Source organism: Dunckerocampus dactyliophorus, chromosome 15, assembly GCF_027744805.1.
Source record: "Dunckerocampus dactyliophorus isolate RoL2022-P2 chromosome 15, RoL_Ddac_1.1, whole genome shotgun sequence".
Taxonomy (NCBI): Eukaryota; Metazoa; Chordata; class Actinopteri; order Syngnathiformes; family Syngnathidae; genus Dunckerocampus; species Dunckerocampus dactyliophorus.
This window is the reverse complement of record NC_072833.1, coordinates 11,278,365-11,297,037: the sequence shown is the minus strand read 5'-3', so window position 1 is coordinate 11,297,037 and position 18,673 is coordinate 11,278,365. Positions and strand designations below refer to the sequence as shown.

At 41.5% G+C, this 18,673-nt stretch overlaps 1 protein-coding gene across 1 annotated transcript; it reads left to right on the top strand.

The window, feature by feature from the left end:
• The first annotated feature begins 621 nt into the window (after positions 1–621).
• On the top strand, positions 622–14,775 carry wrap53 (WD repeat containing, antisense to TP53). The gene is made up of 11 exons (XM_054752515.1): positions 622–806; positions 1,084–1,441; positions 1,603–1,789; positions 1,861–1,956; positions 2,057–2,165; positions 5,750–5,838; positions 8,994–9,217; positions 9,841–10,055; positions 11,786–11,889; positions 11,972–12,115; positions 12,185–14,775. The coding sequence occupies exons 2-11, from the start codon at positions 1,201–1,203 to the stop codon at positions 12,417–12,419; spliced, it is 1,644 nt and encodes a 547-aa protein (XP_054608490.1). The 5' UTR covers positions 622–806; positions 1,084–1,200; the 3' UTR covers positions 12,420–14,775.
• Positions 14,776–18,673: the final 3,898 nt, after the last annotated feature.

Genomic DNA, 18,673 nt, shown 5'->3' with positions numbered 1-18,673 from the left:
TCATTGTCAATCTCACCCGGTGCCACCCGCAGACATAGATGACGCCGCCTCGAGCGCTGAGCCGTACGTCAACAACGCCGCCATATTGGATGTGTCAACGCTGCGCTGTAAAGCGCCTTCCTACAAAAAAAATTAAATTCTTCTCGTTTATACATTCACTTTTTTATACTTGGGAAACAGGCACCAAAATTTGAGAAGATCAAATACATTGTTTTTGGTGCCTAACTGTTTCCCAAGTATATTAGTGGGTGTGTGAATGTATAAACGAGAGGAATTAAGTTAAATTTGTTTGTATAAAGGCGATTTATGATTGTTGTTGATTGTTGAAACATTTATTTCATTTATTCATTTATTTCAAGAGAGAAGAAAACAAACAATATGACATAAACACAAACACTCTTCAAACCAGAATGAAAGGGAGCAGAAAGAAGACAAGTCTTATTATCTCTGCCCCCTTTTTTCATGAAAGTAAGTACATTTACTTGTATTCATTTACAGCGAATCCATAACACATCCAATATGGCGACGACATTGACGTATCGGAGCAATGGACAAACCCACTCCACGCGGCGTCTGTCTGTGTCTGCGGTACCACCAAACTAATCTCGCGAGTTTTACGTAACACACATGGCCGCCTACGATATTTTGGTCTTCTCTCGAAAGAAACTACCAAGGTTTCGAAGTGAAAATGGTGTACCGTTCACCGAACCAGCTCAGCCACTGTAGCCGAAACCTCTCCTTCACCTGAAATTTAAACCACCGTTCGTGAAACTAAAGCCGGGCTGGGACAGCTACAACTCCGATAGGTACAGACTGTTAGCATATGCTAATGCTAACATGAGGTACACTGTTATTTGCACAAAAGAGTGCTCTTTTTATTGTGCTTCTGCACAATATAACAAACTTGAGAGCAAACTGCCACACATTACATTTTTAACAAAACTAACGTAGGGGACGGCGCTTGCATAGCTACAGGTGGTGTTTGTTGGCTCACTGCTTAAACAGGATGCATTTGCATTGTTTGTTGATTGTGCAAGCTGTAACACTGCTGTAGGACCCACTCTTTGTCCTCCTTGTTTGCAGGCAGTGTGGGTGCTGTGATGTCCTCGCCCTCCAGCATATTTAGAAAGTCACACTGCACTTCGCTGACTGCTCACCACAAGGTAGCGCACCTCGCAGCCTACCCTGAGAAACAAAAACATGGCTGACACTGGTGCCAGTAGTGATGAAGGAGGGATGGAAGTGACGAGTGAACCTCCTCGACAAGAGGTTGACGAAGGAGCCCTCACTCCCGCCAAACGTGCCCGGCTGTGTGATGAGGAACAATTGCAGGATAGGACCCTCGACCCTCCTGAGATCTATGGAGATGCACCAGAACAAGCAAACACGGAGCAGGATGACCAACGTAAAGTACTTTCTGCAATCCATGGCTTATTGGAAGGTAATAGCACTTACGTAGCGTCCAATCAGGTCATATTCTGTGTGGTTCAATACCAAAAGGGTGCATATTTGCAGTTTGAAAGATAAGATATCATCCAATGCTGTCAATTTCTCAGTAAATTGTTTGTGTTTTTGATCCTCGCCTGAAATCATGCTCCTTAGAGCCGCCCCTTCATGTCGATGATGGAGTAAGCGTGGAGGTAAAGACTGCGACTGGGAGCACCCAGATGCAGCAGTGCCGTCATCAAAATGGCAACGGAGGCCATGATGCTCCTTCAGAGGAAGGAGAGATGCAACCAGAAGAGGAGAACGAGGAGGAGAACCGTAATGATACAAATAAAGCGCAACAGTAAGTGGAGGAATTGGAATTACAATTGTAAATCGATTAGTGTCTCTCTGAAGTTGCTTCCTTGCCTACAGCCTTGCCTTAGACTTCTCCCAGAACCCCCAGGTGCTGACTAGCTCCTGGAGTGAATACTCCAACTTCCCAGAGAATTACCTCAAAGGTTGCAAATGGTAATAACTATGTAAATATGAGTTATATGCATTACAGACAACATGCTGTTATCTGCTCAATGTCTCCGTGATCCTTTTCCATGTCGCTTGCTCCCTCAAGGGCTCCGGATGGTTCCTGCATCCTAAGCAACAGTGCAGACAATGTGCTCCGCGTGTACAACCTCCCTCCAGAGACTTATACGTACAACTGGGACGTGCTGGCCGAGATGGTGAGTGTTTTTTAACTTTCCTAGCCTGTTTTTATACACCAGCTAGTCCAGCACATACAGGTGAATATCAGTAAATTAGAATATCTTAGTTTATTTAAGTTTAGTATGAGTTTATTTAAGTTAATTTAGTTCAGTAGTTCAATTATAAAAGTGAAAGTCATGTATTGTACAGATTCACTACATACAGAGTGAACTATTTCAATGTATTTCTTGATCATTTTGATGATTATAGCCGCTAGCCATTTAAAAAAAGGTAATTCAGTATCTCATAAATATGTTAATTGTCAAAAAGTTCTGTGTTGTAAACTACGGGTTAACGCTCTTATCAGCAAATGAACTGCAAAAACTCCCTGAGCCTTTAATTGGTCTTTTAGTCAAAATTATATGGATGTCACGAGACGGCCAACCCACGAGACAAGACGATACACGAGATTGGGTCCTCGAGGACAAGATTATTAATTTTAGGAAAAGTATAATGAAAAAATATGACTAGACAAACAAACGTTTTTATCTATCAAAGTCACAAAACAATGCAGGTGGGTTTTGAAATGTTTATTGTCCCAAAAACAACAATAATAATAATAATAATAATAATAATAATAATAATAATAATAATAATAATAATAATGATGAGGCATGGGCTAGTTTCAAGGTATACCACGGGATGAAAAAGTCGTGGTTTCAAAACTGCAATAATTGTCCATCTGCAGTATGAGAGAAAGTGGAGGTCCAGCATGGCCACTATGTAGAAATGCTTTGTCATGTCCTGTGTTTTTCCTCGCAGTTGGACCTGGGCTTCAATGTGCTGAAACCAGGGGCATGAGCTGTGTTACCAAACGGGCAACTATTTATGCTGCAACTTAACCGTCGTGGCATAGATAGCACCGGCGTTAGCCGCCACGTGAGAATTAATATTTAGTGTGTATTTGTCACCTGGCTTTGCAGCTATCGATCTAATGTGTAATCACATAACACAATTTAAGTACCGGTACATTTTCGACATTTACAATATTTACTCCATTTACAACAAGTTTCCTTGGGTACTCAGGCGCAGTAGCACAAGCTGGCAGAACTTGATGAAGGTACACGTGTCATCATCCCACCAGTACAGCCGTTGTCGGTCGACATATTACTCACTTCGAGGGTCACCAAATATGGAGATGTGATTCAGAACGACACAGGAGTCGAGGATCAGTAGCATGAAGTGTTTACTCGCCACTGAACAACAAGCAACAACCACTTAGCAACAGTTTGCTAACAAAAATCACATGACTCGGAAATGGAATTGAAACTTGGTGATGCAAGCAAGTCTATCAAAACTCAGCAAATACATAATCCAACAACTCCAAAACACTTATGGACAAGGTGTGATCTGCACATTCACCACACTAAGAAATAACAACATAAACATGTTTTTTTCAATTCATGCTGTGACCTTTTTGAGCCAGTGATTGCATTTATTTGCATTTTGCTTTTTTTTTTTTTTTTTTTTTACAAAGAAAATATTTATGTGGTCTTGTGACATGAGTTGCAGTGGACTGCATTAAGAACTGCATTTTATTATTTATTTAGAAATAATTGTTCATTTCTTTTAAATACATATGTTCCACTTCCATTATGTTCTATTATATTGCTTAAAAATGACTATTCAACAGAAAACCTTTTTCTTCTTTTCAATAAAGACCTAAGAAAATAATAAATTTTTAGAGCTGCCATTGTGATACCATGAAACCGTGATATTTTTGTTATCATACCATCAGAATCTCATACCGGCCCATGCCTAATCATAATAATGCAATATTTCCTTTAATATGTCAGCTTTCACCAAAGATGTAAAGTTGCGGAATTGGTGTTTATGACAGGTAGTTTTTCACAGGCAATTCGAACTATCTAAAGTTTGCAGCATTTCTTGAAGGGCTGGCTTTTCAATAGGGGTGTCAGCATTAATAGTTCCAACTTGTAGTTGAACAATGCCAGCTCATTGTTTTTGTCTTATCTACTTGTCTTTGTCTATTTACGTCAGGGCTGTCCATTGTGGAGGCGTTTATGCAGCTTTCAGACCCACATTGCATGGTGGTACAGAGGTAGAGAGCCACACACACCGCCTGCGTGGTGGATACTTCACCTTTGGTGACCGCTTGTATTTAATTACCGAACGCTTCCTGTCTTTCACTTTTAATGCGCACCCCTACTCGCTAAATATCGCGACCATGTCACTAAATTGGCAACTCGGATCTCCTCTACATACGAGGTGTGTTATGAAGTTGGCACTCAGCCATATGTAGCAAACGTAGGGTGCAGAGAGGCCCCCGAACATCTATGTGATTTGATGTGACAAATCTTAAGTAACTTTAATCAAATGTAGAATTACTACAGCTTCTGCTTGGACATTGAGATGGTGGCAGCTATTCAACTCCGGTGGGAAAAAACAGCCACATGCTGTTGCTGATGCTGGTAACACCGAGGTAGGTTGGCTTGCAAGGTGTGCATAAAGCACTTCATGTGCGGTTCCAATAATGCCTCACACAGTGCAACTTCGATATTATTGTATCATTCATAGTAGTGATGCGAGAGTTCAGTCTGATTTGGCTTCTGGCTGCCCTGTTCTCACAAGACAGCTTTTCTCCAAACGGGAAATCTCCTCACGTTTTAATCTTGCGACACGCCTACTAAGTTGAACGTCTAAATTCAAATAAATTTTGCACGATACTAAAATTTATTGAGATGCATGTAATTGTAGCGATTTATGAATGATTGCACCAATCTATCTCACCAAGTTTCTCCTTGATGGTCTTGTAGTCCATTTTAGTCTACAATCTTGTCCTTGAGGTCATTTAACAGCTCTTTGGTCTTTCCCATGGTGGTGGAAGGGTTTGAATTGAAGAGCCTGTTTCTGTCACAGTTGTCTTTTATCATGAGTTAAGGTCCAGAGTGTTTTCCTAAAGGGACAAGGCTAATTTGTGTGTTTCATGGTCACACAAATGGCATGAGAGGGTCAGATTGCTGATGGGGTCAAATACTTATTTGTAATTATATTTTATCTTTCAGTCAAATACACATTACTTTGTTTTTTTCGCAGGATTTTGTTTTTACATTTTGTAAAGCTACCTTTAAAAATTCCGAACTGTTCAAATCCTTTGTCAGGAGTAAGTTTACAAAATCAGCAAGGGATCGAATACTTTAAATTTTCCACTGTACTTGATCAACACAAAAACATAAAGTCCATGTAAGGAAACATAAAATCTTTTGTTGTGAAACCCATAAGCATGTTTAAAGAGCCATTTCTAAAACAATATGCAAATAAAAAGTGTAACTGTAAACGCTTTCTTGGGCCTTTGTAATTCCTCTGGCGCCCCCATCAGGCCATTGTGGATTTTGCAAACTGTTGCAGTGGGAAACAAATCATTGTAGTTGGCTGCTTTGTTATTCTAGTAACATTTGGACCCTCTTGTAGCAAATGAGGCTAACCAAAATATTAAGAACAGCTCCCAGATGTAATGCGGTGCAGTCCTGTACCACACAGCACAATAAAAGAACCCTCCTGACTGTCAATTCAAAGTGAAAATTGTTCTGTCATGTAACAGAGTCCAGTGCTGAGGATGGCTGAAGGAGACACCATCTACGACTACTGCTGGTACCCCAAAATGAACTCGATGGACCCCGACTCGTGCTTGTGAGTGCTTTGTCTGGCTTTAGCTCTCTTATGTTGAGACACAGACCATGCTTTTGTGTGGAGGGAAGCTCTTAGAGGTCATTAGGCGCATTAAAGCAGTGGCCTTTGTTTTGTCCGCCTCCCCTCCGACTGTGCTTTTTCGACATGAGTCAGCTCGCTAATGGCGGTCCGACTGTACTGACAGAACCTTGAGGGCCTCGCCGTGCTTCAACTTAATTTCTTTTCAAAAGTTATACAATGGTGTAAAAAAGTGTTTCTTTTTTTGCATGTTTGTCAGACTTAAGTGTTTCAAAACGTCAAAGAAATGTAAATATTAGTCAATGACAACACAACTGAACGTAAAATGCAGTTTTTGAATGAAACTTTTTATGTTTAAGGGAGAAAAAAAGTCCAACCTACATGGCCCATTACATGTGACATAAAAGTAACACCGCATTTAAGAAAAAGAACATGTGGTGGTAGTGTGGTGGTCTGGGTCTGTTTAGCTGGAAGACTTGCTGTGATAAATGGAACCATGAATTTTGCTGTCTACCAAAAAATCCTGAAGGAGAATGTACGGCCATCTGTTGGTGACCTCTAGCTGAAACCAACTTGGGTTCTGCAGCAGAACAATGATCCAAAACACACCAGCAATTCCACCCCCACCTCAAGAAAAATAAAATGAAGATTTTGGAGTGGCCTCGTCAAAGTCCTGCCCTGAGTCCTATTGAGTAGATGTGGCGTGACCTTAAAAAGTTGGTTCATGTTTGAAAACCCTCCAATGTGGCAGAATTACAACAATTGTGCAAAGATGAGCGGGACAAAATTCCTCCACGGCGCTTTAAGGGACTCTTGATTGCAGTTGTTGCTGCTAAAGGTGGCCCAACCAGTTATCAGGTTTAGCGGACTATCACTTTTTCACACAGGGCCATGTAGGTTTGGATTTTTTTCTCTCTCTCAATAATAAGTTTCATTTAAAAACTGAATTTTGTGTTCGGTTGTGTTGTCACTGACTAATATTTTAATTTGTTTGATCTGAAACATTTAAGTGTGACAAACATGCAAAAAAGAAATCAGAAGGAGCAAACACTTTTTCACATCACTGTGTATGTGGGTGTGTACAGTGTTCCCTTGTTTATCGCATGGGATAGGTTCCAAAAATAGTCTGCAATAACACAATAAGTGAAACCAGCGAAGTAGCCAACTTCGTTTTTTTTTTTTTTTTACAATTATATATGTTTTAAGGCTGTAAAACCCCTCACATGACACTTATAAACTTTCATTTCTTGTTTAAAGACTCTCAAAAGTTCAAACCTCCGTTTGAATTTTAATGATCAACACAAGACATGATTAAGTCACTCACACATATTTCACTTCTGTGACCGTGCCTTTTCTTCCTGGCGCCGTTCTGTTGTACTGTAGCGTTTTTGTATCCTGATTAAAACATATTGCTGCAGACGAACCGCAGATTCATTTACAAGCTAGCAAGCTAGCGATGACACAGGAGACATGGCAGGACAGCATGAAGGAGATTGATTGACAATGGTCTACAGCCAATCAAGGTACACAAAACAATGGGCGGTGCAGACAGAGAGAGAGGGAAGAGATAGAAACTCAACTTCCCACAATGCTATTCTTCTTAAAGGGCCAGGCTCCGCCTGTAATATTAATAATTAAAAAAGGGGAAAGGGGAACCGTGATCAAGTGAGGGAACACTGCATGTATTTATATTTATGTGTATATAAATGTATGTTATGTGTATTTACAGTCATGGGAAAATATATTACACCACCCTTGTTTCTTCAGTTTCTTGTTAATTTTAATGCCTGATACAACTAAAGGTGCCTTTGTTTGGACAAATACAACAAAAATAGCTCATAAGAGTTACATTTTGTGGCAGTACAATGCTATAGCTATTCATGTAAGAACTTAAGTGATTTTGGTTATCAAGAAAACCATGGAAGTTGCTAGATATCAGCTCTTAAATGAAACTCTTATGAGCTATATTTGTTATCATCATCATATTTGTCCAAACAAATGTACCTTTAGTTGTACCAGGCATTAAAATGGATCAATAAACTGAAGAAACAAGGGTGGTCTAATCATTTTATCCATGATTGTGTGTGTGTGTCTTCTCAGCAGAGTAGCTCCAGTGGGGCGCCCCCAGGTGGTCGCACAGCTTTTAATCTGTTTTTGCTGGACACCCCCCCCCCCCCCCTTTTTTTTTTTTTTTATTTGCTCCTCCGCTGGCTTCAGTTTGTTACTAATGTAGAGGAGATTCAGGCCTCTATTACGGCTCAGTGGTTTCCGACCAGGTTCCAGGCATCGCTCCAGGCGAACGGTAGCAGCATTCCAGTGATTATAATTGGCTGCTTTCCGGCTCTGGAATAAAGCTGCAGAAAGCTGCAGTGGCATCGCATCTAATTTTCTTCACTCTTATTGAGCGTCAGTGATGTTTGGCACCGCATAATTACAATTAAACAGGCGAGGTTGACTGGGGATTTGCAGTGTTACATTCAGGTGGATAGGAGCCTGTCCATGATGAATACAGTACATGAATAGGAGCTTCTTACATAGTTTTAGGGGCGGGCATGACACATTAATGTATTTGTTTTTGATCAATAGAAATGTTGGAATGTTTTGATTTTAGTAAGGTCGTGTTGAGCAGCAACCAACTGAATACAGTTCCAATTAGTTTTCTGCCTAAACCGGCTGCTGTAGGAATCCAAAATGCCAGTTTGGAAGAGAGACGTTTGAACAGTAAGAATCTGAACAGTGTGAGTGATTATTTTATCTTTTTAGTAAATGAAAGTTCATGATTGGCTGAAGTGCGGCATTAATAGTTCCAGCTTGTAGCCTCCTTTTTCCCCATCTCTACTGAACAATGGTGGGTGGCACACGCCAAGCGTTCCCAAACAGGACACTTTTTCGTGGCACTAAGGCTTGGTTGCAGAGTATTTGTTTACCGATTAGATGTGTGACTATGAACAGTTATACTTCCTGTCCCCCACTTAATGTGTAATCGGTATGCCTCTCTACCGAAAACCCCAAAAATCAGATTACGAATGCATCTACTGTTGTACCCCTATAAATGAATTATAAGCAAAATAAGGATGTAAATAATATTTAGTGTACTTGAACATCTATTGACAATTAAACATATCTGACATCCACAGTCTGGCTAGCAGTAGCCGTGACAACCCAGTCCACATCTGGGATGCCTTCTACGGGGAGGTGCGAGCCAGCTTCCGGCCCTACAACCACCTGGACGAGCTGACGGCCGCCCACTCGCTCTGCTTCACCCCGGACGGCTCGCAGCTCTACTGCGGCTTTGACAAAGCTGTTCGCGTCTTCTACACGGACCGACCAGGGCGAGACTGTGAGGAGCGGCCCACCATAGGTCAGCCACCGGCCGTCATCTTGGCATTAAGCTGCTGGGTGTTGTTTGTATGGCCTTGGCAGAGGTCTGGCAATGTGTCTATTTTTCTGCAGCAATCCAAAGCTTTGCACCAGAGGATGTTAAAACACTACAAATCAGACAATGAACTTGAAATTTTGCGTGCTGTATCAGCTTGGTGTTGTTCAAGGACTCTTGAGAGGATTGAGGAAGAAGCAGCGTCGGCATGCTGCGTTCAGAGGCATAAATGGTGCAGAGTAAACAAGACAACTGTGACGAGAATCATCTTGAAAGCGTCTCCTTGAGCGGGCCAAGAAGAACTAGCTTGTTTTTGTTTGGTTTAAGTTACGCACAACACAAATGGACACTTAAATGGTCTTTCATGCATTTCAAACAGCTTTGAGGGCTTAGTTTTTCACTATCGTGATGCAGATCTCTTTGGTTACGGCCTGATTGTTTTGATTGGCTCGCCCCTGTCACTCTTCCTGATTTTGGCTCTGTTGACTAATGACTACACAAACCTCGGCTTCTCTGCCAAGGAACATGCAAAGGGAAGTTAGCATAGGGCTAATTGCTAAATAGAAACAAACTTCTGCATGGTGTGTGAAATGTTGCTCTCTCTGCAGTTAAGAAGCAGAGCGGCCAGAACGGCATTATTTCCTGCATCGCCTTCAGCCCCTGCCAATCACTCTACGCCTGCGGCTCATACTCTCGCTGTGCTGGCCTCTACTCGTGCCAGGACGGCACCCTGCTGGCCCTGTTGCCCACCCGCCACCATGGGGGGCTCACCCACCTGCTCTTCTCGCCCGATGGCAACTACCTGTACACGGGCGGGCGCAAGGTACGTATGCACACGATGCCAACTCTGCAACACAAAGATAATCATGCTCCCTTTACATTGACCTTAACCACATTTTTATACTGTGTTTGATGTGGAAGTAGTTTGTTGTGGTGTTTTTATTATTTTGACTATCATGTAGCCCATTAACACACACTGTAGGATAGAACTTGGGGGGCTGGGGGGGATTGGAATATTGTACCAGGGCCCCAGGTTTTCTGGGACTACCTGTACCCACGTGCAAAAGGGTCAGTCTCCTGAACAGGGTGCCGTCACTTCAAGAAGCATGAAGCACAGACTACTGTACAGTGATTTGCAGCTAAAAGCAAATGAAAATATACTGCAAACAAATTGAATCAACAGGGGAAACGGTGTCAGATATTTTTTTTGGTGTCCGTTATGTGTAAAACACAATCTGTTGTCAATTTCAGCCCGTTTGCGCATCACAATGTGACAAAGTGTGTCACAAAGACGATGAAATAAATAATACAAAACGGTGGAACCTAAGCTTCAGGTGCTGTGATTTCCAAAGTATAACACCTCATTGTACATTTTGCTGCATCCATAACATGTACGTTGACCAAAATCCGACAAAACTTGTACGCGTCACAGACGTAATCAGCGTAGTCCGCACACAATGAAACTAAAATTGAATAGAGTAAAGCCTAGGTTCCCAAAGTGAGGTACATCAATTGTCATGGGGGTATGCAAATAAAAATTGAGAACAATTTAGCGCCTAACACTCTCAATTACGAGTACGCCTGAACGCCTCGCGGTGCAATGAGTATGGAGCAGCAAGGAGACAGCTCTGTGCACATTGCTCTGTGTACATCATATGAACAAATAAGTAAGTTTGATGATTATTTTGTGCATAAAGTGCATTTAATCTTGAATATTTCATTGATATTGGTTTTACAATCCCCGCACAGCACAGCAGTGAAAACCTGTACATTGTGCGTTTTTTTCTCCAGTTTTTTCAGCAAAATTCATAATACAACAAAAATTACACTGATTAAAAATCAGAAATGTGGTGTAATGTTCAGGATATGTGTTAGCTTAAGGATGTCTGATCTTTTTTTTACTAATCACTATCACTTTGGGGAACTGTTTTTTTACATTATGTTTCCATGGAAGGTGACATGTGTTACTGCAGTGCAAACTAACGATGTTTTCAAGAACACAGTGTTGACTGTCGCAGTTTGAAGTTTCAGTCCATCCACTAGCTCCCTGTCATGTGCGAGATACGTCGCCATACAGTATGTGTGTGTGTGTGTGTGTGTGTATATCTGTGTATACATAACAAGTAAACATTTTTTTAACTTTAATAATTTGGAGTACATGACAAAGTGGAAGCGAAAACAATGCTCTCTTTGACCACTTAGTCATTTATTAACGTTGCACAACACAGCAGCAACAGGACCAATGTTGTAATAGCAGTAAGGAGAAACTTGCTCATTCAACATTAATAGATGATAGCTGATGATCAGTGTACAGTACGGTAAGTAGTAACGTTTTAAAGTGCATGCAGAGTTACATGAAGCGGCTAGATGCTGACTACCCATTATACTTCAAATGCAGTTGCCGTATTTTGGCACAGTGTATTGTCAGTGTATTTTGGACACGGCACTAATTAGACACGCATCCAGGTATTTGCTTCTGTAGACTATACACCCGGTGACTATAAGAGATTTGGCAGTTAATTGGAGCATTTATGCTAATGCTAACTCTGACAGGATCCAGAAATTCTGTGCTGGGACCTTCGAGAGCCTGGTCAAGTGGTGTTCTCCTTCAAGCGGAACGTGGCCACCAATCAGCGCATCTATTTTGACCTTGACCCGTAAGTGTAATTTTGCCAACCTTGACTCTGCCCGGTGGCGCCGTCCTCAGGCTCCTTCCATATTTATTAAATGTTGTCTCAGGTCGGGCAGGTACCTGCTGAGCGGGGACACGGAAGGAATGTTATCAGTGTGGGACATCACTGTGATGCAGCCCAGTGGAAGTGAGGAGCTACTGCAGCCCCAGCTCAGGTTCCAGGCCCATTGGGACTGCACCAATGGCATCAGGTATTGAATCACGAGGAGAACACAAGTACATTCAAGACAATGTCAGCACTCCTCTTGCCTCCTGTCTAGCATCCATCCCTTCTTGCCACTCCTCGCCACGTCCAGCGGCCAGCGTCAGTTCCCTTGGCCCAGCGACGGCGAGACTGAATCGTCCTCTGACAGCGAGGATGGTGACACCGCCATCTCCACTGCCACCTCACCACAGGCAAGCCGCCAAGACAACGGGCTGCGCCTGTGGTGGGCCGGACCATGCAGCCCTGCCTTAGAGGAGCAGGAACAGAATGCGACGGTAACGGATGCCTGAGGCGGCTAAAGGTGAACTATTAAGAAGCCTTGTGCACAACTTTCTGTGCCAATAAAGTAAGGATGCACATAAAGACATTTATGGGAGAAAGGTTATATTTTTATGCAAGTTTTTTGTTTTGTATGTTATACGCCAAAAGTCTATTTTGTACTCAAATGCACATCATGTTAGTTGTGTCTGCGTTTCCGGACATTCTAACCGTAAGTGAACCTTTAAAAAAATCCTCTATTTTTTTAAGGAAAGCTTGAAAGTTTGGGTGCATTGCAGTGTCACTACATGTAGTTCTGATCCAAATTTTAAGACTAGTTGAAAAATTGCAAGTATTTACATTTTGGAGGTTCTACGTACAGCTTAAAAATCCAAAAAGCTTTTTTTGCCTTTGCTATCAAGAGATCGCGACAGTGTGAATACCTAACAGAAAATGACAAATGCACTTTTTTGCCAAGATTTTTGCTTTTAAAGGCTTTGGTCTTAAAACTTTTGATCAGCTGATGAACAGCTTATTTCACTGTAATGCTTGTTTGCAATAAATTACTTACTCTATTTTTGTTTTTGGTCTCTCTCCCATTACTTCTTTTTGCATTTTGAAGCACGACTTTGAACCTCCTTAAGATCCAACAGTGCAAAATGTAAATTCTTGTCATTTTTCAGCTGGTCTTAACATTCTGATCAGGAATGTATGTGCAAGCCCACCGAGGCTTTGTCCACATGCGTATACACAGCAGTTGTTTGCTTTTTCTGCTCCACATTTAGGAACATAAGCATACGAAAACACATTCGTTGGCTGACAAGTGCATGCCAAACAGTGGGTGGTATTACTAGGGCTGTCAAATGATAACAAAAAATGTAATCGGATTAATCACATTTTTTAAATTAATCATGATTAATCACCATTAGCAGCTATGTGTAAAATATGCCCATTTTTACTGTAATTAATACAAAGATAAATGACAGGACAGCATTATATGTATTATATTATATATGTATTATATGTATTTTTTGTATGTATTAACCACTCCAAATGAATTGAATATGTCAATCAAGCTAAAAGATACCACACAAGTCTAAAAATCTGTTTGTCTAACACTCGTCGCTTTAATAGTAGCAGAACATTTGAATCACACTTTAAAACGTGTTATTATGAGCAATGAGGGGTTGTGTTCAAAGACATCACGTAATTTAAGGTAGAATTACTTGTTTTCAGTCTATTTTCCAGCGTACTTAAATGTAGAAAATTGTACATCCGAATTAAGAGTTAGGAAGTGAATGATAAGAATATCCACTTCATGTTTTTCTCTATCTGCCTGTTTATTTACACACAAAAATATAAAGCTGTTCTTTGTGATATTCGGAGTGTCCCTGAATGTGTCTCGCAATCTTGTAACTAGAATGAGGAAGTGTCGTTCCCAGGATGGACGGACGAGATACGCATGTGAGTTGGAAATACATACAGTGTATATAGTGTTGGAATTGTACTGCTCTTGATGTGTTCAGGTCAGAATGAAGTTATAAAAGAGCGTCAGACTCTGTGACTGTGTGGGGACGCTCTACTGTGCCTCTGTCTGCCGTCATAACAGAGAGGCGTACTTGCTCTGGTACGCATACGTTAATTACACAAAAACATTTAACGTGACCGCCATTTTTGACAGCCCTAATTATAGCCCCTATTTGTAAAGGCATTTTAGCCAATCGGAAGCCTGAAGAAGGTTAGTTCTTGCACATTAACAGATAAAGATAAGGGGCTTGACTTGATATAAAGTTATGAAAGCAATAAATGTAAATGAATAATTACAATAAATACACTTGTATGTATATCATGTGGACATGGCGTAAAGTTTTTGATGAAGTTATATCGGTTTCTTTGGCCACTGATGATGTCTTAAAGTGTGCCACAGCGGGGCGCTGTGACCGCTCTCCTAAGCAATTAAAAAGGCACATTTCTTAACAAGCTTGGTGTTCCTCTGTATTGAAGATGTCTGTCCACCTTTGCTATTCGAAAGCAGATACCCGGGAGCCACAGCGATGTAGGGAAAGCGACTGTGATGGGGCGGGAGGATGTAACACTGAGCTAGATGCAGAGCTGCACTGCTCTGCGGCGCCTGTTGCTTAGCGACCGTCTCCACCTCAGGAGGGGATAGATGGTACAAAGACAACAGGGAGGACATAAAAAAAAGGAGGCAAAAATGAAATAAAAGCGTAATAAAAGATCCACGGTTGCTTGCGTTGTGTTGTAGTTAATTTTTGTCGTCACGGTTGCAAAGCCACTCTTGTTGTAAATCGTACTTGGAAAAATCCCACGTTTTCATGAGCAGTGACTGGTCTTCAATATGCACCACAAACTCTCCCTTGGTAAGATAATGCAGAGTTTTACAAATAAACAATAAACACGGCTCTTGTATTTGATAGCATGCAACTGTTTCCAATATGTCATGCCAGTGTGGCAAAAGTAAAAGCAGTTTGTTTTTTTATATACAAATATGTACAGATATTTCAAATATATATATATATATATATATATATATATATATATATATATATATATATATATTTGCCTTAAAGATAGTGGACATTATTGCAGTGTACAGTGTTCCCTCGTTTATTGCGGGGATAGGTTCAATAAGTGAAATCCACAAAGTAGCCGACTTCATTTTTTTTTCAATGATTATATGTTTTAACGCTGTAAAACCCCTCACCATACACTTTTCTTAGACAGCCAATATCATTTCTCTCTTGTTTAAACACTCTCAAAGAAGTTCAACCCTTGGTTTGAATTTTAATGATCAACCTACAGGTACGACACAAGAAATTATTAAGTCGCCCACGCTTATTTTACTCCTGTGACCGTGCCTTTTCGTCCTGGCGCAGTTCCGCTGTACTGTAGTGGTTTTGTATCCTTGTTAAAACATATTGCTGTATCCTGTTTCAGTCCTCCTTGGAACTGAAGCTTCATTTACAAGCTAGCAAGCAGGCGATGACACAGAAGACATGGCAGGGCGGCACGGAAGGAGATTGATTGACAATGGTCTACAGCCAATCAGGACGCAGAAAACAATGAGCGGTGCAGACAGACGAGAGAGGGAAGAGAGCGCGGCCTGTAACACTATCCATACGCTGTCATAAAAGAAGCACCAAAAAAATTCAGCAAAAGGTGAACCGTGATAGTAAGGGAACACTGTACTGTACTTTTCAACATGACATACTCAAATTAGTTTTTTTTCACTTTAAAGAATGTTAATATGAGCTTCCTGTATGCCTGTAAGGGTGAGCTCAAGTGTCCAAAATCCGGCCTGGGGACCATTTTGCAGGCCGCAACTCATTTGTTTTTGTCCTGTGGGCTAATGCAAAACAAAGTTGCAATGGAGAAAAGAACAATCATTAAATGTCACGAGGCATAATACAGTGTTCCCTCGTTTATTGGGGTGGGGGAGGTAGGTTCCCAAAATAGCCCGCAATAAGTGAAATCCACAAAGTAGCCAACTATATATTTTTTTACAATTATTATTTATGTTTTCCATACATGTTTTCAGGACTTTTCTCAGACAGGCATGAACATTTTATCACATTTCTCTCTTGTTTAAACACTTTTCGTTAGAATTTTTATGATCAACTTATGAGATTGGACACAAGAAAGAAATTAAGTGACTCGCTTCTCTGATCGTGTCTTGTCCTGGCGCCGTTAGGCTGTGGCGTTTTTGCATCCTTCTTAAAACATATTACTCCTCTTCGTCCTACATGAACCGAAGATTTGTTTACAGCATGGGCCCCCTACAGCCGTGTAACTTCTGCCTTCATGTATGTATGATGCATGTATGATCTCGAGCAGCGAGCGATCATACGACAGGAAACAGACAGTCCTGCACGAAGGAGATTGATTGGCTGTACACCATTGTCAATCAGAACCATGGGCGGATTCTCCCTTAGCCAATCATGACTGTGGCTCTATATTTACTGAGACTAACTGGACACTCTTCAACTAAGAGTATCCAACACCCTCTACTGGTAGCAGTAGGAAATACAATAACAGACACATTCAACAGAGCATCGATAGATCGTTCTAATACCCACAAGGATGCAGAACACAATGCGTGTTCCTACTCTGTTAAAAAAAGGGGGGAAATTGCACTTTAAAAAATCAGTGAAAGAGCGAATCCGTGAAAAGTGACCCCCCATGTAGCGAGGGAAGACTGTACTACTACACTGTGTTAATGCTCTCGTTTACACTTATAACACATTTATATTGATATGTATAACAAAGATAAGCTCTAGGTTGGTGTTTTGAAGTATTTTCTACTTTGCATGTCTTGACTGACATTGGATTGGTTTTGTGTATTTTTATTATTATTATTTTTTAAAGGTGATTAATGAAATTGTTTTGCATGTTACCCTCGGTGGCTGCCGACCAACAACATTGTGCCTTCCAAACTTACATAGGAAAATCCAAATATGTCAAGGAGGATACATTGTAGTTGGCCACACCAACCATTCACTTGTAGTTTTATTTAGTAAAAGAAGTGTTTGACTTCCTTCTCATTTTGTAAATTTACAAGGATTTTTGTCATGCTGGAAAGACCCATCCCACGACCCATCTTCAGTCTTCTGGCTGAGGCCAGGGGGTTCTTATCCAAGATTCGACACCACATGGCTCCAATCATCAGCGCCTTAATGTGGCGACTGACGTCTTTTCGTACCCTCAGCAGAGGAACAGACCTCAGACAGAATGTTTCCGCCTTCATGTTTGATGGTAAAGGATCACATTTACCACTTCTCTGCCTCCGAACACATCACATTGATGCCAAAGAGCTCAATTTTGGTCTTATGTGCCCACATCAACATTCTCCCAAACCTTGTCTGAATCATCCAGGTGTTGATTGTCAAACTTCAGACGGGCGTGGACATGTGTCTTCTTGAGCAGGGGGACCTTGCGGGCACTCTCGTATCTCAATTCATGACTACAAAGCGTGTTTTTCTTGGTGACTGTGCTCCCAACTCCTTTCACATTGTTAACCAGCTCCTCTGTTGTAAATCTGGACTGGTCCGTCACCTTTGTCAGAATCATCCTTACCGTACTTTCCAGACTGTATGAAGGCAGCTTTTGTATTGCATGTCATTAGATTGTGTTGTTGTATTGGTTAGCATACTAAATGTGTGTTTGTGTGTGTGTGTGTCAGTGTCAGGTACAGGCTGTTTACTGACGCTAACGCAGTGACACACCGGCGTGTGATCTGCACATCACAAGTTGCAACCACTCCTCACCTCTCCTCCTTTAATCCCCCCTGACATCCCCGTGTGTGTGGATGTGAGTTGGTGTCGGAGCACAGCATCCTTCTCATCCGCCTCATTGCTGATAGATCTCAGCTGCACATCTTTATCCTTCAGCATCAGTCTGGCCCTGTGCGTGAGCGTCATCACACAACACACACCCATGTGCATTAATCCCAGTGTGAGTTTCATTCCCATTGTGGTGTTTGTTTCACTCTTTGATCCCTTTGTGTTGCAGCATCCATATTGTTGTGCATGATAGTCACCGGGGGCCATTACTGATTGGTGTGTGTGTGTGTGTGTGTGTGGTCTGCCAGCCACGAGGGAGGCAGAGGATGCAGTCATGGAGGAGAGTTGAAGGTTGGCCTACTAAATGAGGCCTCCACTGCAATGATGCTGCAGTTATAAGCATTATGTAGTACACACACACACACACACACACACACACACACACTTAAAATCAATGAAATCAAGCAGAATGAAGGGAGAGATGAAGGGAAAACCAGAAATGAGCAGGAAAGGCGCGAGTGTCGAAATGCAGAATGAATATGAGGATTTAGGACGACGAGGGGGGAAAAAAAAGTGGAGCAAACAATTGCAAATTGCAAAGCATCAATGAACAGCGCGGTAGCGCTAAGTGTCTGCATATGTTCATACTTGAAAATATCCAAAATTGCTCCCCTGTTATTTTTAGCATGCTTCACACTGCCCACGCCGAGGCACGAGCACAGGACCTTCATAATGGGACACGAGAGAGCTGACTTCTCGGCCAGAAGCCCAGACTGTCGATGAAGCGTCAGCGCAGCTCTTGAGGCCGAGGGAGTGAGGTTTCACCAACGTACATTTCACTAACATGCTAACGCCTAATAACTAAGTGTTTATATAAGTTTCTACTCATGAAAATAGCTCAAATGTTACTATAATGTTAGCATGTTAGCAATTAGCAAGTAAACTAGCATGATAGTGCGTCTTTGTCTGCCAATGTTAACACGAAT

What these genes read in the sequence shown, in the direction of transcription:
- wrap53 (XM_054752515.1), top strand. Translation starts at nt 1,201, where the DNA reads ATGGCTGACACTGGTGCCAGTAGTGATGAAGGAGGGATGGAAGTGACG. An exon ending in GGGACGTGCTGGCCGAGATG is followed by an intron (nt 2,166 to 5,749) that starts GTGAGTGTTTTT and finishes GTCATGTAACAG; the next exon opens with AGTCCAGTGCTGAGGATGGC. An exon ending in TGTACACGGGCGGGCGCAAG is followed by an intron (nt 10,056 to 11,785) that starts GTACGTATGCAC and finishes TAACTCTGACAG; the next exon opens with GATCCAGAAATTCTGTGCTG.